This window comes from Condylura cristata, unplaced genomic scaffold (assembly GCF_000260355.1).
Source record: "Condylura cristata isolate star-nosed mole 26May11 unplaced genomic scaffold, ConCri1.0 scaffold00004, whole genome shotgun sequence".
NCBI classification, from domain to species: Eukaryota; Metazoa; Chordata; class Mammalia; order Eulipotyphla; family Talpidae; genus Condylura; species Condylura cristata.
This window is the reverse complement of record NW_004567105.1, coordinates 60,695,156-60,720,572: the sequence shown is the minus strand read 5'-3', so window position 1 is coordinate 60,720,572 and position 25,417 is coordinate 60,695,156. Positions and strand designations below refer to the sequence as shown.

General features: G+C 55.7%; 4 protein-coding genes across 8 annotated transcripts; all 4 read right to left on the bottom strand.

The window, feature by feature from the left end:
• Positions 1-638: 638 nt before the first annotated feature.
• On the bottom strand, positions 639-6,093 carry HYAL2 (hyaluronoglucosaminidase 2). 3 transcript variants are annotated; one of them, XM_004676583.2, is made up of 4 exons: positions 6,005-6,093; positions 2,928-3,908; positions 1,711-1,800; positions 639-1,358 (listed from the first exon to the last, which is right to left on the bottom strand). In XM_004676583.2, the coding sequence occupies exons 2-4, from the start codon at positions 3,855-3,857 to the stop codon at positions 957-959; spliced, it is 1,422 nt and encodes a 473-aa protein (XP_004676640.1). In that variant the 5' UTR covers positions 3,858-3,908; positions 6,005-6,093; the 3' UTR covers positions 639-956. The 3 variants fall into 3 exon arrangements, with proteins under 3 accessions (XP_004676640.1, XP_012576152.1, XP_012576153.1); XM_012720698.1 differs by lacking the exon at positions 6,005-6,093 and adding an exon at positions 4,712-4,804; XM_012720699.1 differs by lacking the exon at positions 6,005-6,093 and adding an exon at positions 4,349-4,363.
• A 2,042-nt stretch (positions 6,094-8,135) lies between these two features.
• On the bottom strand, positions 8,136-11,022 carry TUSC2 (tumor suppressor candidate 2). The gene is made up of 3 exons (XM_004676129.2): positions 10,740-11,022; positions 9,561-9,681; positions 8,136-9,388 (listed from the first exon to the last, which is right to left on the bottom strand). Exons 1-3 carry the CDS (start codon positions 10,883-10,885, stop codon positions 9,323-9,325), a joined length of 333 nt encoding a protein of 110 aa, XP_004676186.1. The 5' UTR covers positions 10,886-11,022; the 3' UTR covers positions 8,136-9,322.
• Positions 11,023-11,893: 871 nt separating this feature from the next.
• RASSF1 (Ras association (RalGDS/AF-6) domain family member 1) lies at positions 11,894-20,335 on the bottom strand. Of its 2 annotated transcripts, XM_004676125.2 has the most exons (6): positions 20,016-20,335; positions 18,078-18,184; positions 14,171-14,275; positions 13,700-13,997; positions 13,469-13,584; positions 11,894-12,821 (listed from the first exon to the last, which is right to left on the bottom strand). In XM_004676125.2, the coding sequence occupies exons 1-6, from the start codon at positions 20,263-20,265 to the stop codon at positions 12,675-12,677; spliced, it is 1,023 nt and encodes a 340-aa protein (XP_004676182.1). In that variant the 5' UTR covers positions 20,266-20,335; the 3' UTR covers positions 11,894-12,674. The 2 variants fall into 2 exon arrangements, with proteins under 2 accessions (XP_004676182.1, XP_004676185.1); XM_004676128.2 differs by lacking the exons at positions 18,078-18,184; positions 20,016-20,335 and adding an exon at positions 17,359-17,768.
• A 257-nt stretch (positions 20,336-20,592) lies between these two features.
• ZMYND10 (zinc finger, MYND-type containing 10) lies at positions 20,593-24,675 on the bottom strand. Of its 2 annotated transcripts, none has more exons than XM_004676124.2 (12): positions 24,473-24,675; positions 24,102-24,210; positions 23,090-23,206; positions 22,914-22,967; positions 22,667-22,804; positions 22,485-22,573; positions 22,309-22,409; positions 21,809-21,981; positions 21,480-21,605; positions 21,276-21,397; positions 21,026-21,151; positions 20,593-20,944 (listed from the first exon to the last, which is right to left on the bottom strand). In XM_004676124.2, exons 1-12 carry the CDS (start codon positions 24,562-24,564, stop codon positions 20,869-20,871), a joined length of 1,323 nt encoding a protein of 440 aa, XP_004676181.1. In that variant the 5' UTR covers positions 24,565-24,675; the 3' UTR covers positions 20,593-20,868. The 2 variants fall into 2 exon arrangements, with proteins under 2 accessions (XP_004676181.1, XP_012590494.1); XM_012735040.1 differs by having other exon boundaries at positions 24,102-24,197; positions 24,473-24,550.
• Positions 24,676-25,417: the final 742 nt, after the last annotated feature.

Genomic DNA, 25,417 nt, shown 5'->3' with positions numbered 1-25,417 from the left:
CTGTTCCCAGGCTCAGGATGTCACACTCTAATCCCATCATGTGTCTCCACAGTGTGTGACTAGACCTCAGGTTTCAGGTCCCAATCGCCTGTTTACCTCCCTCCCATCATACCCAGGGGAGGATCCGATGGGGGAGGTGTGTGGCGACTGTCCACTCCCTGCAGAGCAGAGAGGTGGGGAGATCCATTCCTGCTTGTGAGAACAGCAGGGAGGTCTGGCTTCTTGCCCAGCCAGGGAAGATCAAACATCCACTTCCCCTTTTCTCTCTGGGGTGGGCAAGGCGAGGCCTCCTGTACTGACCCAGCTGGGGATACAGAGCCAAGCAGAAGCCCAGGGAGCTCCGTCTCACACACAAGGTTGGGGCCAAGTCCTTTTTGGTCAGTATGGAGAACACAAGCTCCTTGGTAATGAGGTGGACTGTGAGTCCCTCCACCCCCAGTGGCCCCTGCCGCAGAAGAGCAACTACAGAGAAGGGTAGCCCGGAGCCCCCAGGTGCCAGTGAACACATTTTCCAGATGACATGTTCCCAGCATCTCAGAGGACAAGACTTGTGCTACAGTCCCACGGGAGACCCTGGAATCTCTCTCACATACTCTGGCCTAGGTGTACACAATCCAAGCACAGAAGCAGCTGTTTTATATTTAATTTACAAAAGAAGTTCCAAGAAGATGATGATGATAATAATAAACTATCCAAGGGCAGGGGAGTAGGGTCAGCTCCTCCCTGATCCAGCTGTGCCCCTCTTACTCTCTCCAGGGAGAGAAGGGACTTCCCAGGGGGCTGCCCTTCCCCCTTAGAACAGGGGGATGAGAGCTGATATGGACACCCCACTGGGCACCCCAGGGGCTCCACCCCTTCCCAACTCCAGTTTGTCCAGCCCATATAGGCTGCGAACACCTGACAGCCCTTGTAGCAGAGGCCAGCTTGCATGGCAGCCAGGAGAGACTCTACAAAGTTCAGGTGAGGACCAGGGCTGCCAGAGCGAGCAGGCCGAAGAGGTGGGACGTGGGCCAGGCCCTACTGGCACCCCCAGCTGCTCTCCTGAGGTCCCATTGGCACTGCTCGCCACCCCAGCCTAAGTAGCACTGGCAGCGAAAGTGTGTTTGCAGGTAGTTGCGGTCTGCCCGGCTGAGCTCCCCCTCTGGATGTAGTTGGGGTTTGCCAGGTTCTTGACCAGGCACTAGGCGGAAGCTGCTGGCACTGAGGTGCAGGAAGGTGTTGGTGCTGGGGTCTCGGCGCACACAGCGGCCATGGCCATGGCACTGGGTCCAGCTGCAATACTGGGCAGCCCAGGACACGTTGACAACATAGGGGGCCAGCAGTCGACTCAGATAATCCTTGAGGTACTGGCAGGTCTCCTGGGAGCAAAGATCATGGTTCAGGGTCAGTCGCCTCAGCCCACAGGCTGAAACAGAAATTGTATGTGCAGGGACACACATACTGGAGCCCTCACTGTTGCTACCCCTGCTGAGAAGGGGTGGGGGCCGAGCTGGCGCTCTGCAGGGCAGGAAGGGAAGGGTGCAACACAACATTTGCTCAAGACAGCCCGTCCCCTTTCCTGGGAGGGGACAGAGGGATAGAGGGATGCCTTGGGTGAGAGACAAACAAGGGGGACACACTATGCTATCTGCCCACCTTGAGGCTGGTAGCCAAAACCCCAACTCTTTGTCCCTTGATTCAGTTCCAGTGGGCTGGGTGGGTGTTACTCACATTGCTGGTGGTATACGCTGCATCACCCCAGAGAATGACACCGGCTGCACCCAGGGCTGCACTCTCCCCAATGGTGGAGATGAGATCCATCTGTGGGAAGGGGATGGTCACTGGGGAAGACTGACTGCAGAGCAAGAGGGACAGACAGAGTGGACAGCCACCATCCTGCTGGACTTGTTACCAGTAGCTCAGTCCTTCCCTCACTTTTTTTTTTTTTTAAAGATTTATTTATTTATGCATACAGAACTGGGGTACAGGCCAGAGGCTCGGGGCGGTGAGAGGCTTCACCAGAGACAGAGTGGGGAGCAGAACAGGCAGATCGACGAAGTACACTGCTGAGGGGAGCAGCGGGCGGGTCAGGAGAGGTCTGCCACACCATGTGGTCACCTCCGGGGCAGGCGGGAATTGAACTCATGCGGAAGTGGCTTTAGCTTCTCAGTGCAGTGCTTTAGCCCGCTGCGCCACCAGGGAGGGCCCCTTCCCTCACCTTTTTAAAAAATAATATTTTATTTGTTTTTTAAGATTTATTTATTCATGCATACAAGAGCTGGGCTGTAGGCTAGAGGTGCAGGGGGCAAGGGATGGTGAGAGGCTTCACCAGAGACATAGCGGGGAGCAGAACAGGCAGACTGACTGAAATACACTGCTGGGGGGAGCAGCAGGTGAGACAGGAGGGGTCTGCCCTGCCAGGTAGGCCTGGGAAGTGGGTGGAACTCCTCATCAGCCCATCAGTCCACCTGCTGATAGCTTCATAATGCTGAGACTTAACCCCTTCACCACCAGGGAGGACCCCACCCCCATTTTTTTTTTTTTTTTTTTTTAATGTTTTAGAAGGACAGGCTTATCAGGAAAAGGAGAACAGAGCACCTGCATAGTCAGGTGGCAAGAGAGCTGCCAGGCCTCCCCTTTCCATCCCCACTTTGCATCTATTTCCCAAGCCAAGGACACACTTGAGGCTAGGGTATATCTATCAGGATGAACTCCAAAGTCAGAATGCCTAGGTCCAAACCCTGGAACTGCTGGGCCACTACTGGAAAATTTCTCAGCATCTCTGGGCTTCAATTTCCTATCTGCAGAATGGGGATAATGGTGCCATCCTGTCATGAGGCTACACAGAGAATGAAGTGAGGGGATTTCGAGTAGCCAGTGCCATGGGCTCCCAGCAACCCAACCATGCAGTGGTTCTAAGTGGGCAGAAGGCCCTGGAAGGCACATACCTCACTAAGCCCTGTGAGCTTGCGGCTGTAGGTGGGTCTTGTGAAGACATAGACTGGAAGTGCATGGTTCTTGTGGTGGGTGTTGGCCACACGAAGAGCCTCCTGAACACGGAAGCTGACGAAGTTTCGGCCATGGGTAGAGGAAGCGAGTGTCTCATCCAGGTAGACAGAGGGGAAGAGGGCCGTGCTCTCGGCCCACAGCCAGGCCAGCTGGTCGTTTCGGGAGACCTCAACATCAGGGCAGCGGCCTGTGTAGCTCTCCCAGTTCTGCACATAATCATGGTTGTAACAGTCCGGGAAGAGGTAGAAGCCCCAGAGGTGCCGAGGCCGCACTGCTTTGACAAAGCGCAGCGTCTCCAGCATGAACTGCCGGGCAGCGAACTCAAACTCATACTGCGCCTGCTTGACTATGCGGTCTGTCGGCCAGTCAGGGTGGCGACTGGCCACCAGCTGGCGTGATGACCGGCGGTACACATCTTTGTCCTGCCAGTTGCGCACCCACACAGGCCGCCAGTCTTCCCAGTCGATGACTGCCAGCCCTGCAGGCTCCTGGGTACGAATGTAGTGCTCCACGTGTTCCTGCAGCATCTTCAGGTGTGCCCAGTGGCTGCCATTCTGCGGCACACCACCATGCACAGACCTCCCGGCCGAGTCAAAGCGTGGATATAGGCCCAGCCTGTCGTGATAGAAGATGGTTATATTCTGGTTCACAAAACCCTCATTAGGTGAGGCCTGTACATCAAAGGCTTTCAGGTCCTTTTGGTCTAGTGGCACCTTGAGGCGTGGGCCGCAGTCCTGTGTGGGCACGTCCCATGCTACCACAAAGGGCCGGCCTGTGAAAATGGGTGGTGCTGTGGGCTTGAGCTCTGAGGCCCACGCCACCGCCAACACCAGGGTCAATGTGACGGCGGGGCCCAGGCCTGCCCACATGCTTGGGGGCTGCAGGAAGACAGTGTCACCTGCCTGACACCAGCTCAGGACCTGTAGGAAGGATGGGAGAGAGCAAGTCAGTCTGGAGGACCCTGGAGGTGACCCCTGCAAACCCATCTGCATTCCCAAAGGCCATGCTCGGTGGCTCACTGTGCCCAGGGCTGTTCTGAGAGGCTACAGGACAAGGGGGGGCCGGCAAGATGCCCTGGGGACTGCCAGAAACATAAGGCTCCTTCTTGGAGCAGGTGGCTTCAGTTAGGTCTGTGATCCCTCTGAGATTTGGACAAACTGGGCCACGGACTTACTGCCCCGAGACAGACACATGACTGCATACGGCCCAGTACGGGATTTTGGAGTCCTAAACACGGGCCCCGTTCTGCACCCCGTGAAGTTCTCAAGGTCCAAAGAAAAACAGTATTTGCGGCAGGGCACAGCTAGCCCACGCAGAGGCCAGCCTGCTGAAAACTGAGGAGCTGGTATACGTGTAGTACCCGCCCAGCAGAAGAGCAAGGCTGTCAGCACTTTGTCTCCGTCTCGAGCGCACCAAGCACTTTCCCAAGCGTGGTTGAGGCCCCGTGGGGACAAAGGGGGCAGCAGGACCTCCCCTGGCGGCGCCGCCGACCGGCCCTTCCCTTCCCAGCCGCCGGCAATACGCGGCGCGCCCGGCGGGCAGGTCCCAGGCAAAGCGCTCTCCGCTTGGCCTTTGTGCGGGACCCCGCCCCCGCCCCGCACGTGGGGCCAGTCTGGCCGGGTGGGGGTAGGGTCTTTGGGGCACTTCTCAGGGAGGATCCCCCGGGGCAGAGCACCCAGCCCGCCGGGACAGAGCTCGCCAGGCTTGCACTGCCCGCCCTCACCTCGCTCGGGGCGCCGCCGGGACCCGCGCCATGGCCACCGCCATCCCCGGCCAGCCCGCTCCGGCCGACAGCTCAGGCCCTGCCCCGGCTCGGCGCCTCTGCTGGTTCCGCCCCCCCGCCCTCCGGCCCTTTAAGAATTCAGAGCGGAGGTGGGCCCTGGCGGACTTGCGGCCGGGGCGGGAAGGCGCCCCTACTTTTGAATCGCCGGTGAGGTGTTTCAAGCCCCAAGGCCCCCAGATCCTCCGCCAAGGAGTACGGCTACCCATCTGGGACCTTGAGGCCCCTCGGAACAGGGCTTTCTTCTGGAGTCTCAGCTGCGAGTGTCAATCAGCCTACGAGCTAGACCCCCCTGCACCCCCCCGCGCAGCCCGCCACCAGTGGTACAGTCCTCTGCGTTCCGCGGTGCGGCCAGCCCCTTAAAGGGACAACATAAGGGCCAGAGAGGGGAATAAAGGAGGTGGGAGGTTCCCGGCTCTCCGCGCCAACCCCCACCCCCACCCCCGCCCCGGCCCCATGGCCTTGGCCATGGCAGCAGCTCAGGTGGCTTTGCACCTTGAACGTTGACCCTAGTCCTGGGGCCCTTTAGTGGCGGAAAGAAGATGGTAACTAAAGCCAATCTCTCGCTGGCCAGGACACTTAACTCCTCACCCCTTACTGATCAGGGGGTTTCCTCCCTCTCCCACCCTCGTCCCCCGTAAGGGAGGCCCCGCCCCCTGCCAGACTCGGGAAGGGGTCTGAGTATCCGCCTCCACGTCCTCCCTGGGCGGGGCCGAGGCGGTGGTTGTCATGGCAACAGGAGCTTGGGGTCGCTGCAGCTCAGCCTGCGGGGGTGCAGGCCAATTAGCCCTTTGAGGCCAGGAGATAGGGTGCCCCCGGGGTCTCCGACCTGCATCTGGGACAGTCCCATCCCTCTACTCTTGTCTCTTCCATAACAGTCTCTAGGAGGTCTGTGGGAACCCCCCCAGGGCTTCCTTTCAACACTGAGAAAGCTGCCACCCTAGTATAAAATCCTGACTGACCACAGAGAAAGTTGGCAAGGCCAAATGGGCTCCTCTTGGTCTCCTAAGTCACTTCCCTGTAAGCCCCTCTTACCTGGTAACAAGTTGGGGCTGGACCTGGGCCTCTTTCTAGGTTGCTCTTTTATGTGGGGCTCAGCTCCCTAAAGGGCCCGGTCTGTACTGTCACCCCATTCCCAGCCCGCATATCTGGGAGAAGAGAGGGAGCGCTGCAGTGAGCGCATTTAGGGTGGTACAGATCAGTAGTCTGCGCTCACCTTTGAGGGGGGTCGCTCACCTTTGAGGGGGGTCCGTTGGCTCAGTAAGTCTTTGGCTCAGTAAGTTGAAGACCTCCCTCCTTCCTGGGAAGAGACTCTCCAGCCAAGCTATTTGCACCAGCTGCTGCCCGTGGGCAACCCTCCGAGCCTTGATAAAACCCATCCCCTCCCACCCATCCCATTCCGCCTCCCACCCCAGCCCTTTATCCTCACTTCCTGCTGCCCCTCAGACAGCGGAAAGGGCCAGGAACAGGAGCAAGGGAGGGGGATGCCTTGACCTTGTTTCCTTCCAGCATGCCCAGCTGGCTAACTGCCCTCCCCACCCTTCCCCAATAGACTGTGGCCTGGGGGGAATTGTGCCAGGTGACAGGAAGGCTATGGAACAGCTCAGGCGTCAGCCTTTTCCAGACATGTAGCTTCCTTAACACCTCAGGGTTAACTCTTCTCTCCAATCTTCCCTCCCAAGGATGTGAATGGAGGGGCCCCACAGTGGTGCTCTGAGGAGTCAAGCTACTGGGGAGGGGATGCTAGTCCCCCACAGCAGGTGGTGAAAAGGGATGATTTCTGGGGTGGGGGTTGGGGATTATGGGAACTTCCAGGAAGTTAGTCAATTTTTTTTTTTACACTGAGCATGGAAGTGTCCCATGCCGTATGACATAGGTAAAGTGTTGATGTGATTGAGTGTGGGTTGAGGGGAAAGGCAGGGATGGGACAGTTCTGTAGCGTGCTCTCCTGCTAGTGGACATTTCTGGGTGGATTTCACTGAGTTACTGCAGAGCAGGGGGCTCCTTACAACATGGCTAAGGGGGTGATCATCACTTGGCTGATCTCAGCATGTGCCCACCCAGAGGTGTGGACAAATCTACACACCCTTGATCTGAGCCTACCCCCAACACTCCATTGATCCCGTTTCCGGGTGCCCAGACATTGTGTAATTGGTGAACTAGGAGAGGATCAAGGAGTCTAGGATGTGGGGAGGCGGTGTCACTGTCCCACGGTGCTGGCTCCCTTAGGGACAGGCTTAGAAAGCTCCAAGGGAGGGGCGGCTGGGGAAACAAAGGCCAGGCCAGATCTGTGCAGGGCAGGAACTTCCTCAAGCAACCAGCAGGAAGGAAGTGAACACAGTCTAATGGGAGGGAGTGAGGAAGTACTGCGGGTGACCCCCATTGTTTCAGTTTGAGGTCAGCACAGGGAGTTCCCTATACTGGGACAATGGTGACGGGATGCCATTTGGCATGGGCAAACCCTAGCATTAGGCTAGTCTGTAGTGGGGGGAAGTGGAGTATAAAAGTGTCTTACGTATGTCAACTTATCATGAAACTAGGAAGACCTAAGCTTAGAAGAGAACCAGCCTCATAGCCACAAAAGAACTTCAAGTTCAAGCTGCAAAGGGTGATCCTGCTCTGGTCTTGACAAGTTGATGCCTCCAAAGGATTGGCAGATCAACTTCTCAAACACAGAAGGCTGTGTCCCTCTTCCCTAACTGGGAGTTGGGCTGATGGCCAAGAGCTAAGCTTAGCAGAGAACCAGCGTCACAGCAGGACATGGTTCACTGGAGGGGATGGGGATGGGGCAGGAGAATGCAGGTGAGCAGACAGAAGCAGCAGGCAACAGAGTATTACATAGCAGAGCTCTGCCAGCTAGAACAGAAGCCCCAAGTCTGTTATGCTGGTGGTGGTATCAGGCAGGTCTGGGAGGCAGATGAATTTGAGGTGCAGAGTCAGGCAGCAGGCCATGGACACAGTGGCACCCATGTGGCTGCTGTCCACTTAAAGTTGGGCCTTGGAGCTCAGGCTGTTCCTTTATGTAGGGCCAGCTGGCACTGCTAGAGGCCTATGAAGCCACATTCTCACCTCAGGTCAGACAAGTGGGGCCCATCCCTACCAAAGCACCTGAAGACCTTCCAATTCTAGGGGTCTCCCTGCATTGAACACAACAGACAAGTGGCCCATGAGAGGGGACCCAGGTGAGGTCTGTATGAATACTGCCACCTGCTGGCCATGGCTGAGATGGCCACAGTCTGGGCTCAGGCTTACTAGGCTGGTGCTTGTTGGAGATGGGAGCCCTGAGTTCTGGACCCAGGTCTACCCATTGAGTGCAGGTGGTCTAGACACCAGTAGTCACAGCCCCAGAAGGTACCACTCTTGCATGCAGGGTCTACAAATAATTTTATTGAAACTGAACAAATAATACAATAGCCTTTCTAGAATAGGGGCCAACCTCCCCAAGCCATTTCCCACATTCTTGAAGCACAGAGCTTGCACAGTAAGGAATTTTAAAAAGTCATTTCTATGGAGAAATCAGACTCCATCCCAACAACATGGACTAGACTACTTACAGACTTTCACATTTTAAGTATTCCTTTTATGGTTGCTCTCGCCTTTCTGTCCGTACCCAAGGACTCCAGTACTTGCCCTTGACTGATTCTGAAGGGCTGAGGATACTGCAGGGGAAGGGGCACTGGTCTCCTCAGTTATTGGCATCAGCCCTCGGATGCTATCGAAACTGTAGGATGGTTGATGATCTCGCATGAAGGTGGGGGAGCTAATGCAGCGGTAAGGGAGATCAGAGTAGGTGGGCAGGGGCAATTCCCCATAGACACAGGCATCCACAGCCCTTCTTGACCCTGTCCCTGTGCCCTCACTTGGTGTAGGGGCTGGGAGATGGGACAAAAGAAGGTGCAGTAAAGAGGGATCAGAACAGCCCAGGTTGGAGAGAGGTCTCTTACCCCAATCCCTACTCCTGTTAATAGCCAGTAAACTGTCCATCCATCTGGGGTGGGAGCAGATGGGCAGGTAGGCAGGAAGAATCAGGCTCGTGCTGCCCCCAGTCTCTGTCCAACACAGGAGGAATCGAGGTAGCAAACGGCTGAAATGCTCTGACAAGGGGGTAAGGGAAATGAGGGAAAGGAAGTTCCCACTTGATTACAACTCCCACAGCCCAGGGGCTGGAAGAAGGCAGACCTTGCTTGTAAAGTGCTGTAGCCCGTAGCAGGGCTGGGCTGGAGGTGTTTGGAAGAAAGCAGGCCAGGAGAAGGCCCAGGAACCAGGCAGTCCTGACCAGTATATGCCCTGCATGCTCCTTTTAAGGATTCCTGGAGAAGGTGGACTGGTAACTCCGCCATTAGTTCTCGCCAGCAACCAGCCACCTCTTGTCCATACACAAAACAATACCCAACCAACATTGCAGGACTGTCCTGCTCACAGCTGAAGGTTCCGGGCCAATGTAGTTTATTCAGGGTTGTGGCCTCAGCCTAGGTTCCTCAATGGAAGCCACACCTTGAACCTGGGGGGGTTCTTGCCGGGGCCAGGGGTGCTTTTGCCTGTCACCCTCCAGGTTCACACCTCATAGAGGATCACAGGGAAATCCACGTGGATGCGGGGGGGATCCAACTTCACGATGCCCTGCCGTGGAAACAGAGGCTGGTGAGGGTCAGCTCAGGGCCCCTGTTCCAGGAAGCCTTCCTGTTCCTCCCAGGTCCTCCCTCAAGACCCCCCACCCTTATAATAGACCCCATCTGGGTCTACCTTCACACACTCAAAAGGCAGGTTCTATGACCACTGCCCAACCCCTCACCTGAGGAATCAAGTTCTTATGCACCCGCCTCAGCTTGGCCCGCTTCTGCCCGTTCTTGGTGACGATTGTCTCCTCATAGAACTCGTGAGCCAGATCCCCATCCTCGTCATAGAACATGGAGCTGTGTAGAGGGAGAGGGGAACAGGCTGGGCTGGGGCCTCACACGTGGTCATGGCAAATGCCACAGACCATCTGGAGTGTGGTCACCTCTAAATGGGGAGGAAAAACCTTGGTGGGAAGAAAAGAGGATAATATGTCTGCAAAATTCCTTGTTAAGGAAGTGGGGAGTGGGCTGGTGGCCAGCTCTGTTAGGCGGCAAGTAGAGACTCCTTATCAGAGCACACTATCCAGGCAGTTATGACCAGTTCTCATCTCTGGTTTGCCCAGCAAGAAAAACCACTTCAATACAAGGCCCTTCACGCAGGACTTCTAAAGTGGGCAGGTTGGTGGCCTGGACATGTCTATCTCACTTCAGAAGACACTGCCAGTCCAGGACCAATGCCTAAGAAAGCAGATGCCTGTGGTAGAAAGGAGCGAGCCTAAGGGAGAAAGGCTGCATCCTTCCTACCCACCCCCAGGAGGTTGATGCAGCCAAACTGCCTCTGCTGGGTCTCCCTGGTAGCTACAGTTAAATCTCCAGCCTCACCTTAGTGCCAGTCCCCCAGGGCCCACCAGGGCTGGGCCAATGTAGTGCTCCTGTCTGGGGCTCCAAGGAGGAAGAGGAAGACAGCATTCTAGATCTTAAGAACATACCTGTCTGAGGGTCTTTTGCCTCAGGTCCCATGCCTGCTTCCCCGTCTATTACCCTCACAAGCCCAACCCCACCACGGTGAGAAATGGCAACAGCCAAATCAGATCATTCTCCCCAGGTAGAACCGGGGGTGGGGCTGGAAAGGCTAGGTGCCTTCAACTTGCAGGCCCGGATGAAAGGAAGAGTCCCGAAGGCCCAGGCAGTCCTATCTTAGCTTTCTGGAAAAGAGCCTGCCCAGGAGCAAACCTCTTCCCCTAGGGACACCGACAGCAGGCAGGCCACCAGGAGCCTACCGCACGCGTTCCCCACCATTTGCTCCCATAGGGTCCCAAAATAGGAATCATCCCAGTAAAGGGGCAGGAGCTCCCCATGGGGCGGGGCGCCCGGCCGCCCTGCTGTCCTCCCCCGGGCGGAACCCGCGCCCTTACCCGCGGCGCGTGAATACGAAGGGGGGCACGACTCGGCCTCGAGGCCGCACCAAAGCTTGCTCAGAGACCGCCGCCTCCTGGCCGCCGCCCCCCGCCGCCGAGGCGAAGGGCCACAGGCCCCGAGCTTTGGAGCCGCTGGCGCCCATGTCAGGGCCGCCGGCGCATGGCGGGCCCCGCGGCCGAGTAGCTCTCACAGGGCCGTGAGCACCGCCATACCCAGCTTCGGCCTCCGCTCGCAGGTGCGGCTGCTGCCGCCGCCGCCGCCACCTTCCGCAGGCTCCGCTGTCTCCACGGAAACCTCACTTCCGCTTCCTCACGCTGCCGGGTCTGATTGGCTGCTTTCCTTGTCGGTCCGCTGAACCGGGCCAATAGCCGTCCTCAAACGCTAGCCACCCCAGCATGCACTGTGGGACGTCCGGTCCCAGCAGGCCTCGCTCTCCCCAGCTGAGGCAGCTCCCACCCAGGTAGCGGTAGGTGCTTCTAAATTTCTTCCAGGTGTGTGGGAGGACCCGCTGTCCCCAATCACCGGAATTCAGGTCGATCGGGACTGCCTGATCACCAAGTTTCCCCAAATCGGCACTTAAGTGCCTGACCCCAGACTATCCTGCGGAACAGCCGTCTGGATTCATTGTATTCCCACACCAATCTTAACCACCACAGTACTTTAAGAATGAGAAACCGAACCCAAGGCTAATTAAGGAATTTGCTCTATGTCGTATAGCTACACTCAGGTCCGAAGAACTTCATATTTATCCTTCACAAACCCACCAGGATGCGCCCTTCATAAAAGCAAGTTAGAGCTGCGCTCTGGGTGTAGTGAACAGTGTCTGATCCATGGCAGTAGCTCAGTATTTGATGAAGTGCCTCACGGGGGGTAGGGGAGTGGTGTGACCATCCGGATTACCCAGAACTCTCTAGCTATAGCTGCCATCTGTGTGTGTGGTGTGTGTCAGGATTACCCTAGGTTCTACATGTATCTGCAAGTCTTGCCTCCACTAAACTGAGCCCAAGGATACTAAGTGATAACTGAGTACATATCCTTACTCCCTGGCCTTTCCCATGGTGACACTGCAAAGGTGCTGTGAGTCTATCACCCTTGGCAGTCCCTGGCATGACAACTATAGCTGAGGACCCATAATAAAACATTCCAAAAATAGGCTTCTTAAATCTTTATTCAGCCAATTCTCTCAGGCACTAGTGATGACAATAAACCCCACCCCTCTCCCCACAGGAGGCATTCCACTGAAGCCACAAAATAGTACATACATTCACACACATTATCAAAAATACTTGCAGGAAAGACCCTGGTTTTGGTTGGCAAGCAAGGCACAGACCTGGGTCAATACCCACACTCACAATCCTGACCCAGGGACATTTTCCTTAAAGGAGGCACCGAGGCACTGTTGCTGCACCATGAACCAGCACTCTCAGATCCCAGGATGTGTGAGGAGTCGGAGGGCACTGCAAAAGGAAGCCTAGATTCTTCCTAGATGCCTGTCTTACCTTCAACACCCACCCTTGGCTTTGATAGGGCTATTCTGACACCCTAAGACCCAAAACACACAACCTTTCTCCATAGATGGTAGCCCTCATCCCTGTAAACAACCTTATTCTGTGTTGGGTCTCCAAAATTCTCTTATCTGAGACAAATTACTGAGACTTCTGTATGCTTTACCCTTGCTGCAGAGCAGCTCCCCAGGGCAACCCTGGCCACCATGACCCAGTAAACGAAGGGCAAACGGGTGCAGAGCCAAGCTCTGCTATACCCACTGGTGGACACAGGGGGCCAGCTTCTTCACTGTTCTCTGGGCTCATTCCCTCAGCAACAGAGGGCCTCCATGCACACTCATTCTTCAGGCCACACGGGCCCTGTCACATTCACTCGGCATGCCCTAGGCGCTGCCTACTCTCCTCCTCCCACACTGGTACAAGAGGTCACCCCAGGGGGCAGGCATGAAGAGCTTCCTGGATCTTCTGGCGGCAAAAGGAGTATTTCTGCAGGATTTGGCGGAGGTGCTCCTCCTCTTCCCGCTGCAGGATCCGCAGGAAGTTATGTAGTTCAGGTACGCTGAAGGCATCCCACTGCAGGGGCGGTTAGAGGGGGAGGGACACGGGCTGTAGTAGACATGACCAAGCCCACAGGCCCTCCCCAAAAAAGCTCCATGGCCACTGAGCTAGGACAGGGTCTTCTGATGCAGGTTCTTGCCTAAACAATCTGTGCTAGGATTCCCAACAACAGATCAAATAAAAAATGGACCACATAAAGTAGAGTTAACACCTTGTGGAAAGGCAGCCAAACCAGATGTTTTCCAGTTCCCTGTGAAAATGCCTGCTCGAGTCTAATCCCACTCCATACATTCAATTACATAAAGCTAGGAAGCTTCCCGATAAAAAGTCCTAATGCCTGAAGGCTGAGCATCTACGATAGCATGGGTCCCATTTGGGCGGTTTTGATTTAACCTGGGATCACCATGCTATCAGATGGACTTCTGTAAATCCTGATGATTCTTCAGAGTAAGAGAACAAACCACCACGAAAATTATTCCCGGCCCAAGACCTTGCACAAACGGCCTGGAAGCCTATTTTAGCTATAAAATTCACATAGTCCTGAGAGACCTTGTAAGTTTTATCCTCCAGCCCTATTCCTCTTCTAAGCCTTACTGTAGCTGCAACCCACCAACACTGCCCTTCTTGACAACCAAGAAGCTAAGGGACGGATTTTTACTCACATTCACCTCCCCAGAGTCATTCTCCTTCAGGATGAAGCTTAGGGCCTTCTCACTGGGCCCAGCCAGGAGCCGAAGCCGCAGGGGTTGTTCATCATCTGACAGCTTCCGGAGATACACTGAGGGCCAAGCAGGGGCAAGGCAGTATTTTGTTAGCGTCAGGGCCAGGCCTCTCCACCCCCGCATGCATATATACTTTCACACACAACACAGTGGGCTAAATGGGAAGCCCACCTTGACCGTGGCGCTCAGCCCGCTCAAAGAGTGCAAACTTGCGAGGATCATCCACCACCAAAAACTTTCGCAGCAAGGCCTCAATGACCTCGCGTGCCCGGGTGCGTGACAGCACATGCAGGTGTTTGACAGCATCCTTGGGCAGGTAGAAGGAGGTGCGACGCTTCACAACTGTGCCACGTGCTGGACCCCGCCGGGCATCCTGTAAGGAGGGTGGCTTCTTGCTGGAGGGCACTGAGACTGGGCGTACCAACTTCAGCTGAACCTTGATAAAACCTGTGTAGGAGCCATCCTTGTTCTGAAAAGGAAAGATTGAATTATGACCAGGTTTTAGCTGAGCTGGTACAGATTAGGGCACTACCAGTCCAGGTAAGGGACTGGGTGTGAAATCACTGTCCATCCACAAATACACAGCCCTTTGGACATCAGGCATATAGCTGGGTTCCGTCCTTTCCCAGGCTGCTGACTCACCAGGCTCATGAAGAGGTTGCTATTGATTTGGCCATTGTACTCTTTGATCTTCTGCTCAATCTCTGCCTGAGAAAGGTCAGCTGTCTCCCACTCCACTGATTCATCCTGAAAGAAGTGGACCAGAATGGGCATAGGCCCTTAAGGAATCCATCCCACTACAATGCACTTCACAGTCAGGGAGGTGATACCTTGGTGACTATTGGGAAAGATGGCCTCTGGGCAGCCTCTGGCAATCTATAACAAAGCCCTAGGTTTGATGTTAACCCATCACTGGCTGGGTTCAGCTGGCTATAGGTAGAGAGAGCAAAGGCAGAACCTTTTGGCTTCTTTCTGCTACCTGCCTGGGGCCTCCTTAGCACTGGGAGTGGCCATAGGGATACCTCAAAACTAAGGCAAATGAGATCACAAGACAAGGGGCCAGGAAAGAGATAAAGGGCCTCTTAAGACTTTTTGTTTCTAGGATAGACACTTCTTCAATGCACAACCTGATCCCAGCACTGTAGTTGATAGGGTCAGGATATGTGCTGAGGAAGGCAGCCCGTTTTGCTACTCTCCCAGAAAAGCCTTGACCTACTGCACGGTGGGAGCTCTGGGGACTGGTACAAACATAACAGGATCTCAGCCACCAGGGGGCAGGAGGGGAAAGGCAATCTCTACTATGTTAATACCCCTTTATAGGGAGTTGGGGCCAACCATACCTGCCTCAGACATAACAGTAAAATGTCACGTCACTTAATCTGCACAAAAGGCAGCTTCAGATAAAGCTGCAATCTGTCACAGACGCAACCACACAGTAGAACTTGTCTTACAATGCCAAGCAAATATGGACTCCTGCACTGTGTCCCTACTATCTCAAGGTTTATCCAAAGACTTTGGCTCCACCACTGTCCCACACCCACTCCTCCACTGGACTCTTGCTGGAAGGGTGCTGGAAGGGTGGAGTCTGAACAGGGTGGCTAGGGCTCTGAATTAACTTTCTTCTACCAAACTTCCCTCCACTGCATCAGTCTTACTTCCTGTTGACATCAGATAGGTCATACTTGGAATGGAAGTATTACAGACAGCTGAGATCACTACTGACCAATGCTTTGTCCCAGGGGAATTCCCAAGAAGGTGTCCTATAAATAATTCTGTATCCAGCTCTGTGCCCAGGATAGAAATGCTTTTCCCTGACAGCTGCCTTGGAGCCCTCTATGCTTAAACCACCTTACAGGGATGAATGGAGGGGATAGGTGAGGGGATGCCAGGGTGGAATCCACAGCTTTTTACCAGCATGTGCTTCACCTACAACCTGTTGCTGTTTGGCAGCTAGCAATACTCAGAGCTGAGGACAGAGGTTGGGGCCTCATTAGAAAAGGGGATGGGAACTGCAGCTTATTTCCAAGTTTCCAAAGGTTTCCTGGATGAAGAACACTGAGAAGTGAAAACTCTAATAGAAACTTTGTTGGGGATAGTGAGAAACCCTATGTAAAGGCAGTCAGAAGAAATGATATGAGTGGGCGTGTATGTGTAAAATGAGAACTAGAGGTTGAGAATAAAGGATGGGTGTGTTTGCTCAGGCCCAAGGAGCAGACTGGGGGCAGAAAGGAATGCCCCAATGGGCAAGAGCACCAGGGATGGGGGGGGGGGTTTGCTAGGGGTAGGAGGAAAGTTGAATAGACTCTAATGTTAGGGCAGGAAGGAAGAGAATTCCAATTGCAAAACAGGCTGGGCATAGGGATGGCACTAACTTAATTCCAGCTTTGAACACCAAGAGTTTGGGATTGAGAAACCTTCCTCTTTCTTCCTGGGCAACCCGGAACCCTGGACTGGGATGCTCATTCCCTTCTACACATGAACCTCTTTCAGTATCTCACTCAAAACAAGGAACTCGGACTGCAGGCACTGCACTGTCCTGCCAGGATTCAAGGGGAGGCATTCCTTTTCTTTCCCATTTTCAAAGCTGTCTGCTGTAGAATAATTCCAAAAGCTATCCCCAAGAGATGCACAGTAGGACAACAGAACCCCCCTCCTGCACCACAGTGACTCACCCTCTAATCTGCCACTGTTCATAGTAACCAGTGGTTTTATTTCACACACGACTTTTGACTCCCCACATTCCTTTTCAACTGGTTAGTGTCTTTGGGTTTCCTTACCTTTCCACAGTAGAAAACAGCTCAGATTTGGTTAACAGGGCCAAGGAACCACATTCAAACCTTGCACCCAAGATCTGGTTGAGCTTTTGAGGTAGACAATTTTTGCCCAAAGAATCATCCACAACTCCTTTTCTTGCCTTACAAAAGAATTCTGCCCCAATGCTCATAGGTGTACTGAGAGGTCCCACGCCTTTTCTGACACCCTCCTAAGGTGTACTAATCCCTAAAATAATTATCTTCGCCTGGCAGTTACACTCATGGCACGCAACACAGAGGTCTCCGATAATGGGGACTCCTAGGAGACTCCAAGAGGTAAAGCTGCCCCAGTACACCTCATGATTTTGGATTAGTAGCCCTACCTCCCTTGAACTCTTTCAGGGCACTTTACAATCTGACCTTTCCAATTCTCCTCTCATCAAGTGCTCCTGGATGTTTATAAAACTTATAAAACAAACTTTCCATCTCACTCATTTCCATCCCAAATCCCCTTTCTCCAGGTCTACACCGTGGGGGGGGGGTTGGGGGGGGGAATCAGAAACTTGCACGTTCCATCAGCTGGTAACAGACCAGGTCTGGTGAGAGACGGGTGGTCAGTAGGCTCCGGCCCGCGGGGCACACTGGAAGGGCGCGGGCCTTCCCGGCCTCCAAAGCACACTTCTCAGTTCCCGGCGAGGACTCCTCCCCCTCCACTTCCTCTCCGGGTCTCCCAAAGGAGGGGGTGGCAGCGTCCGAACGCGAACGCGGAAATCGTGGTGCTGGTCCCGGCCACGCAGTTGGCTTTAGTCATAGATCGCCACCTCCCTGGTCTGCCCCGAGCCACGTAGCTGCCTCCCCTGGTTCGACCGGTCTGGGACAGACAGCAAGGGGGCCGCGGCCCTCGACACCGAGGCGCTGGGAGCCCGACACTCGGCTCCGCGGGCTGGCCCAGGCCGGGCCGGGATTCGCGCCGACAGGAGGGAGGGAGGGACTGCCCGGAAACGGTGGCCAAGGCAGCTCACGGAGGTAAGGCGGGGTCCCAACGCCCACCCTCCGCCCGCCACCCCCGGCCCCCACCTGGTCCCGGCGTGGCTTGCGCACCAGCGAGGTGCGCGCCGTGAAGTACTGCTCGAGCTCGGAGTCTGAGTCCTCCTGGCTGCAGTAGCCACTGCTCGTCGTGCTGCTCCAGGTCATCTCGAAAGAAGGCGTCCCAGCGTCCGCCTCGCCCATCCCCGTGCCGCCCGCCAGCTCCTCAGTCCCCAGCCTCTAAAACCCTCAACCACCGCCCCAAGCGCGTGTGCGCGTGCGTGTCAGTGTGCGCGTGCGCCAAGACCTGCGCCCTGGCCGCGACCGTTAATACTGAAACGTAGACAGCCGGGACCTAACTTTAGTCTCCCGAGGGGGGGAGGGGCTTGGATGGGCGGGGCCGCACATTCTTAGCCTCCAGAAATGATCTCATCGCGGGAGCAGCTCAGCTAGGCGCGGCCCGGTAGGCCCCACCTCCTGCAGACGAGTCAGTGTGTGCGCATGTGCACCGCGCGCCGCGTGCCCGGATGCGGGTGCGGGAAATTGCGCGTGCGCCGAACCTAGGCGATTCGCGGCGGTCAGCGCCGTGTAAGTGCCCCCGGCACCCCTTCGAGCCCGTGGGCAGAGTTAGCAACTTTTTGCAGCAGAGTAATGCGCCCTCAGAGTGCTCGTTCTGCCTGGCGGCCGGGCGGCCCTCGGGAACGCCTGATGTGTAGCTGGCTCGTCCGTAGGTCCCTGCCTCACCCACCCGCCACCAGCCCCGCGCTCACCACGTTGGTGTCCAGTTCCAGCGCCGGTTCCCAGCCTAGGTCCCGGGGCCCGCAGCAGTCCAAGCAGACGCGAGCGCGGCAACGGTAGTGGCAGGTGTACTTGCAATCTGCAGAGAAGTCTGTCTGTGAGACTGGAGTCTCAGCTGCAGCTCGGAGAAGCATGGCGCGGGGTGGGGGAGGATGGAGGCCGGGGTGAAGGCCACTGCCGGAGGGGCTCTGTGTGATCTGCCTTGTCGCACAAACTGTTACCACCCATTGTTGAGAGACTATGGTGTTTTGTCCCACAACAACTGGAAGCTACAGGAAAGGCCTCCGGTGGTTAGAGACTCAGGCCTAGCACAAAACTTCCCCTTTCAACTGTCAAGCCTCCTTCCGCCCTTTTACTTTAAGGGAAATAAAATATTTAACCCATGTCCCCCTCTCCTTGTCAAGTCTCTTCCCTCACACCAAAATTTAGGAATATTGGTCTGCATACACTTATTCTTCACCTTCATTCCCTCCTCCATCCATTCCTCCCCCTGGGAAACTGCCCTGGTTAGGGTCCCTAGCAACCTCACCTCAACATCAGTGGTGCTTGCTCCTTTTTGCTCCCAGGGAGAGTTCACACTATACTGGTTTTCCTCCCCCCCTCCCTGCAGCTTCTTTGCTGGTTTTGTCTCAATTCCCAGGGTGTCCACGATGCAGGCCTGATCACTTCCCTGCTGGGTGTATATTCAAGTACACAGAACCAAGGGGTTACTACTTCCCTCACTGACCTTCCCCACTCTTGTCAAATGCCGCATCTGAATCTCACTTGGATACCTAATAGATATTTCAAAGCAGTGTGGCCAAATTTTAACTTGCTGTCCTTCTACTTCACCCATACTGTCACCGGAATTCTTCATCTCAGAAGAAAACAAAAACATATTTTCCCAGTTGTTTCAAGCAAAACAAAATATAACAAACCTAACTCATCTTTGATTCCTCCCTTGTGTCTGCCTTTGGCGCATCCTCAACTTGTCCTGTTAATCATTTCCATGGTCATTTTATTTCTCCTTGGAAACAATAGTGGCCCAGCCCTTGTTTATGTTTTGTATACTGTCATAAATGTCATGTTCCTCCCAGCGGAGTTTAGTCAGACTTCTATGCTAGATGATGGGATTTCCATGTCCGAGAAACTTCCCTAAGGTCCCAAGTGGGTGAGAGCGCTGGTTCTCAATCCTGACTGCACACTAGAATCTGTTATTTAAAAATCACTGATATCCTCCCAGTGACTGATACACCAGGTCTGAGGTAGGGTGCAGGCAGAGGGGTTTGGAGGCCTATAAAGACATCGTAAGTGGTTCTAGCTGATGTGTTGGCAGTAGGAGAGTGACCTCTGCTTGGTGCGGTTGTAATTCTTGGGATGGCAGAAGGAACATGGTCGTGTGGCTGTTGGTTTCAATGCTTTAGCATCTGGTTGACTGGGTTGCAGTAGATATTTCCTAAATAAAGACTCGACAAAATTCCTGCTTTCAGGGGGCCTATCCAAGGTTCTACTTTTTGCCTGACCCCTTTCCAAAGGTGGGTGAATTTCCTTCATCCCAGGCATTTTGGAAGGGAACACAATAAATGAAACTTTTGGACGGAGCATATCTGCCATTTACTCAGAGGCTGGTAGGCACAAAGACGTTCTCAAGAAGGGCTAAGGCACTTTAAGAAGAAACTTGGAATCAGTACCTTGTTATTCACAGGCAACCTCCTCTGTCCAACACTGCCACAGAGGCGGATGGCGCGGGGAGGAGTGGCAAAGATATAAAACGGTGGCCTGCACTCTCTTTCGCGGTGGGGCAAAGGTAACAGATGGTCCCTGAGACCACCCCCGCCCACCCGCTACGCTGCAGCATGACCTGTAGCAACAGCGCAAACCCTTGGCCACCTATTTCACTCTCACCGGCCGGCGTGCGGGCTGCTACTCACGCGCGCACTGCAGGCCCTTGCGCACGACGCCCCAGATGAAGTCTCCACAGAGATCGCACCACGTGTGTGTGGCAGGCCCCGCCGGCTGGAAGCGGTGGCCCCGGCCAGGGGCCAGCTGCTGCGTGGGGTTGCGTGCGGTGCTCGGCGCGATGCGCAGGGCATTGGCGCGCTCCAGCCGGGTGCGGCCCAAGCCGGTGCGCCGTGAGGGTGCCAGTTCTCGAAGCTCAATGAGCTCAGGCTCCGAGGACATGGCAAAGGCGGGCCGGGACTCCCGGCCCCGCTCTGAGCTCCAGAGATCTCGGGGCAGGCGGGGCTCCGGGGCGGGCCTGAAGCGGCGCCGCCCCCGGGATGCCGGGAGGGCGGCAGCGGGAGAGCGTCTGGGGAGAGCCGTGCAATGGAAATCTGGCGGTGTCGGCCCGCAGGCCGGGCGGAGTGAGGAGGCAGCAGCAGCAGCCAGCTCAGAAGAGTCCCCGCTCCCCCTCCCTGCCCGCCTTTCATCCTGTGTGCAAGTCCCCTCCCCCTAACGACGACGACTACGAAGACCACAACGGGCCACACGGAGACAAGCATGTTTCTGGAGGCCAGCTTTACTGTGTTGGAGGAAGAGGGTCCCCACATCCGGGCCTCGCCCCGCGCCCAGGCCTTCTTTGTCAGCTTGCTGAGGCATCACCCTCAGCCTGCCGCGGGTGGGGCAGGAAGCCAGTGCTGCTGCGCTGGGAGAGACGGGGCCAGCAGTTGTACCTCACCTCCCTATGCGCATCACCTGCAGGGTGGGACTCCGAGGTTCAGAAGCAAGCACACTCCGGATGGGTTGTAGTCAGCACGGGAGGCCTGTAGTCAGTAGCTGTAGCCTTCACTTGGCTCGGTCACCCTGGGCAGCTAGGACACAAGCCTTCCCGTGCTTCTCCCAGTGCTTCACTTGGCACTCCCTGGAGGCAGGCGGGGCGGTAAGGATGGCAGTGCCTGGGGCAGCTACGGGAGTGGGGTCCAGGGCGGTAGGATATACCCACCTACAGCAGTACCACTCATTCTGGCACCGTGAACAACGCTTGGAGGCCTCTGCATGGCAGAAGGCACAGCGGGGCCGCTCTGGAGCCACTGCCTCTAGCACATCAAGCCTGTAGGTCTCAGCCCACCTGGGAAAGGGGTCAGCAGGGTCTGACTGGGCCTCTCGTAGAGATGGGAGCACAGGAGCACCCCTGCCCGTGCCCACCCTTTTTGCATGCCTTCCACCCCTTCTGCCTGCTCAGCAGACCTCACCTCCGTGCCTGCAGCCGCAGGTCCTGCTCTGAGGGACTGAACACATGTCGTAGCTGGTGTTTGGCAATAGCCTGCCACTTGCCTCTGTTCTCGCGCTCCAGCCGCTCCCAGATTTCCGGGATCTGGGGGAGAGAAGTGGAGAGTGGCCGGGAGGAATTGGCAAAGTGGGTGGTTGTCCTAAGCAACGAATTTCCCAGCGCTTACCTGTTCCAATACCAGGTCTTTCTTAGGGGGATGGGTTTCAGCTAGTGCCAAGTGGGTCAGGAAAGCCTGCAGGTCGGCCAGATTGGGCAACTGGTCGAGTAGTGTGTCTGTGAGGAAAGCCCGAAGCTGCAAGGGTGTTCAGGGGAGACCAGTGTGAGTCAGTGTTGACCAGAGGGTGAAGGAACAGAGAGGCCTAGGTCAGGCTAGGCTGAGGGTGCCTATGTCCTACCAGTTGCTGCATCATCTAAGGTAGGAAAGAGGACTGGGGCTGAGGAGGGTGGGTGGGCAAGATAAACAGTGCTTGGGCTGGCGTGGGATGTGTTCCCCACCTTGAGCAGCTGTCCCTTGGCAAAACTTGTGAGGCAGTAGCGAGCCCGGGCCTCGGAACTCAGCAGCAGGTTGTACAGGGCAATCCAGACCTGCCCATCCAACTTCCTCAGCTTTTGCTGCTCTGAGGAGGGCACTGTCTGCCAACGGCCACCCTCAAATTGCTGCAGCTTGCCTGGGGAGAGAAACCAGCACACAATTCAGGAGTTGCATGCTCTGTGAGGAAGCTGCCTGTCTGGGGAACTGACTGATGCCTGGGCACAGGAGTTGCCCAGGCAGGGGATCTGCTCACTTCAGAGCACAGTCAACATCAGTGGTGGCCACATGGGCTTTGCCTGCTGTACAGGAGCGTCTAGACCCATCTTGGGTGAGGCATCCTGATATCCTCTGTGGGCTAAGGGGGAAGAGTTTGCCTACTGTGTGCAAGATGCCTTTCTTCAATTCTGGAGGATGTCTTGGAAGCTCTGGGTTGGGGACTTGAGCAGGAGGGGGAGGAGCTTACCTCCTTCCTGTCGGCTCCAGGGACTGTGCTCCAGCAGCTCCACCAGGACACAAGGCAGGTTGTGGGTACTGAGCATGCGACTCAACATGCTCAGGGAAAGGCTAGAGAAAGGTGGGGAGAGATGAGCAGAGGCTACAAGCCCAACCTCAGGCCTCCACCGCAGACCCCAGGCCTACCTATCCACACAGTCTGTGATGTAACGCAGCACTGAGAGGGCCTTCAGTGAGATCTCAAATTCCATCAGCTCTGCCTGCTTTTGCAGCTCCTGGGTGAGCCAAACACAGCTCAAACTGCCTGCCCAGGCCTTGTGGAGTCTGAGTTTACTAGCCCTAGTCGAGCCCAGGGAACCTCAGCCCACCTGCATGGGGTTGCTGTACTGAGACTCCTCCTCCTCAGGGGGGGCACCACGACCACTCCGGGCTACCAACAGGATCAGTTTTCTGTGGCAATAATCCACCAGGTCCAAGATCGTGTCCTCTGCTGACTCACATACCTCCTAGAGGCAGGCAGAGGGTAAGCATTCTGTCTCTGATATCCTCCTTCAACCAGGGCTTTCTGCCAGGCCAGGTCTGGAGCAGTAGCCTGGGGGCAGGATGGTGCCTCACCTTGTGGAAGAACACTGTTTCCAGGAGGTTGATGATGGAGGCCTCATGGTGTACCTGCCAGATAAAAAAGACAGGGACCCAAGGCTGCTGGGGGAGAGATAGGGCTACCTTTTATCCTCTCTCGTCCAGGATCCTCTGATGGGATGGGTGAGGGTATGAGCCAGGGCGCAGCTCACCACCATGTATATGGGAAAGGTGTTTTGGGGCTTGAAGTCCTCTAGCTTGCACAGCACAGGGAACACCTTCTGCTTCCACATCTCTACTGCAATCAGCTCCTCCACCAGGGTTGGGATCTTGGAAGGGCAGGAGATAGGACAGGCGTGAGTTGGGCCTATCTTGGCCTGCCAGTCCTCTCATCCTAGGCTCAGCTCAAATTCTCCTAGACTCTCCCATGCCCCACGAGTAACCACTCCCCTGTAGCTTAGACCTTCATTTCAAGTGGCCCCAACATTTCTGTGGGGCTACCCCCGTAGCTTCCCATTGTCCATGCTCCCAAGGTCCTTACCTTACCCCCAGGCTGTCTTACTCCCCCAGCACCTGCACCCTCTCCCCCTTGATCCATCCAGGTGTCTCTCTCAGGTCAGGCCTCCTGCCCATGCCCACTTTCTTGTCCCTCTTCTCTGTGCCCTCCAAAATTCTTATGTATCTTGACCTCACTCTTATTATCTATATTCTTATGTATCTTGACCTCACTCTTATTCAGAATAGAGGGCTCCACCTTGACCTCACTCTTATTCAGAATAGAGGGCTCCACCTTTTTTTTTTTTTTTTTTCCCCTCAGAAGAACACTTTTCTATCTGGGTCATTTTCCAGTCAGGTTAATTCCTGGTTTCTCTCTCACCCCCAAAGGAAGGCAGCCTCCTTCCATGACAAAGTCCCACCCCCACTCCAGCGGGAGCCTCCTCTGCCTTACAGTCTATTCAGGAATGGCTTTGACGCTCTGGGCCTGAGCTGTTCTGCCATCCCTGACCATATCTTAATCAACCGATGCCGGAACCTGGCCTGGTGCGCCAAGGTCCTGTCCACAACAAACACGACATCCAATGTATCACACACTTCCTTCTTTGGACAGATATATCAGCCAGGGGGAGAGCAGGAACCTGACGTGTTCCTGAGGGGTGGAGTGGTGAGGTGGGGCTTGGGCACGTGTGGAAGTGGAAAGGCAAGAACTCTGTGATTCCAGCATACCTTCCCATGGGTGACCAGCAGCTCCTGGATGGGCTCCCCCTGGCTGGCTGTGGCATCAAGGATGGCCTGCATATTCAGCTTCTCCAGGTTCTCATGCTGCTGGTTCCACCTGCCCCAGAGCAGGGGTGTGTGTGCATTTGGGTGCACATGTGTGGGGATGAAGTGGGGGTGGGGGTTGGGTCTTACTGAAGCCCAAGTTGAGCTAGAGATGTTAGAAGGGGCTCAGGACCATATCCATCTCCTCTCAGAAAGCTTTGCCTTCCCACATGGGGGCTCTTCACACAAATCCTCCCCCCAAGTCAAGTCCTCCCCCCCCCCGCCAGGAATATGACCCTATGATTCTGTCTGACCCCTCGATCCAGCTGCCTCACCCTTCTGAGCCCATCTCGCGCAGCGGGAAGCTGCGCAGTCCCCGCACCAGCACATCGGCTTCTCCGGGCAGCAGCAGCTCTAAGTCTCCCATGCCCTGGCCGGCCAGAAAGCAGAACGGCAGGGTCGGCTGACCCTAGGCAGCAGTAACGAGGGAAGTGGGGTGCTAACACACTTGGGACAACCGCTTCTGTAGGAACCTAACTCAAACGCACAACGGTTGTGGAGCAGTTGGATCGCGTGGGTCGGTGAGTTCTCGTCGCCATGGAAACGGCTAGCTCGGCGCCTGCGCAGTGCGTCCCGGCCCCGCCTCTGCCGCGTTCCTGCGCGGACCGGATCCCCACCCGCTGGCGTCCTTTTCGCCCGCCTGCCAGATTGTAGGTAGCAGACCTGTTTGGAGTCCTAGCACTTTCCTTCTCACGACCCACGGCTACGCACGCGCCCTTTCTGAATTCGGCTCCCGTGGCCTAGGACGTGTCCTTGGACGTGGAGCACAAGGATGAGTAACCCCAGCCCGCCAGCACTTGCTGCCGCTTCATCTCAGCGCACACGATAACCTTCTCTATAGCTTCCTCGCCCCACGATTTCTGGCACCCAGCTCCATCTGAGGGCTCTACCCCCGAAATACTGTGTTGGGCCCACAACTCTGCGTTCCAGGACAGGTTGTCTAAACCGCTGCGGGGCTTACTTCCACTCTTTGACCCTGAGCAGCCAGGAGTCTTTAAGGTGTATATAAGATACACCTTGCATAGGGAAGGGAGCCTAAAGCTTCCCTTGTATAGGGAAGGGAGTCAGTGGCTGCCTATGGCCCTCAAAATGCTTGGTCCACAGCAGCTCTCCAGCAGCTCAGCAGTATGAAGCTCTTAACCTCCTCCTCCGTCAGGACATCCCTCTTTGATCCCATTCCCTTTGCCTCCTATGTTACAGGGCCATAGACGCTCCTTTAG

Bases quoted from the DNA above. Each gene is read 5' to 3' on its own strand.
- HYAL2 (XM_004676583.2), bottom strand. From the start codon at position 3,857: ATGTGGGCAGGCCTGGGCCCCGCCGTCACATTGACCCTGGTGTTGGCG. The intron at 1,801-2,927 runs GTATGTGCCTTC...CCCTTCCCACAG, and splicing joins AGCTCACAGGGCTTAGTGAG to ATGGATCTCATCTCCACCAT. The intron at 1,359-1,710 runs GTGAGTAACACC...CTTTGCTCCCAG, and splicing joins CAGCGTATACCACCAGCAAT to GAGACCTGCCAGTACCTCAA.
- TUSC2 (XM_004676129.2), bottom strand. From the start codon at position 10,885: ATGGGCGCCAGCGGCTCCAAAGCTCGGGGCCTGTGGCCCTTCGCCTCG. The intron at 9,682-10,739 runs GTAAGGGCGCGG...CCCTCTACACAG, and splicing joins TTCGTATTCACGCGCCGCGG to CTCCATGTTCTATGACGAGG. The intron at 9,389-9,560 runs GTGAGGGGTTGG...TTTCCACGGCAG, and splicing joins ATAAGAACTTGATTCCTCAG to GGCATCGTGAAGTTGGATCC.
- RASSF1 (XM_004676125.2), bottom strand. From the start codon at position 20,265: ATGTCCTCGGAGCCTGAGCTCATTGAGCTTCGAGAACTGGCACCCTCA. The intron at 13,998-14,170 runs GTGAGTCAGCAG...TTTCCTTTTCAG, and splicing joins GCAACCTCTTCATGAGCCTG to AACAAGGATGGCTCCTACAC. The intron at 12,822-13,468 runs GTGAGTAAAAAT...CCGCCCCTGCAG, and splicing joins ATGACTCTGGGGAGGTGAAT to TGGGATGCCTTCAGCGTACC.
- ZMYND10 (XM_004676124.2), bottom strand. From the start codon at position 24,564: ATGGGAGACTTAGAGCTGCTGCTGCCCGGAGAAGCCGATGTGCTGGTG. The intron at 22,574-22,666 runs GTGGGCTGAGGT...TGGCTCACCCAG, and splicing joins AGTACAGCAACCCCATGCAG to GAGCTGCAAAAGCAGGCAGA. The intron at 21,606-21,808 runs GTGGGGAACACA...ACACCCTTGCAG, and splicing joins CCAAGGGACAGCTGCTCAAG to CTTCGGGCTTTCCTCACAGA.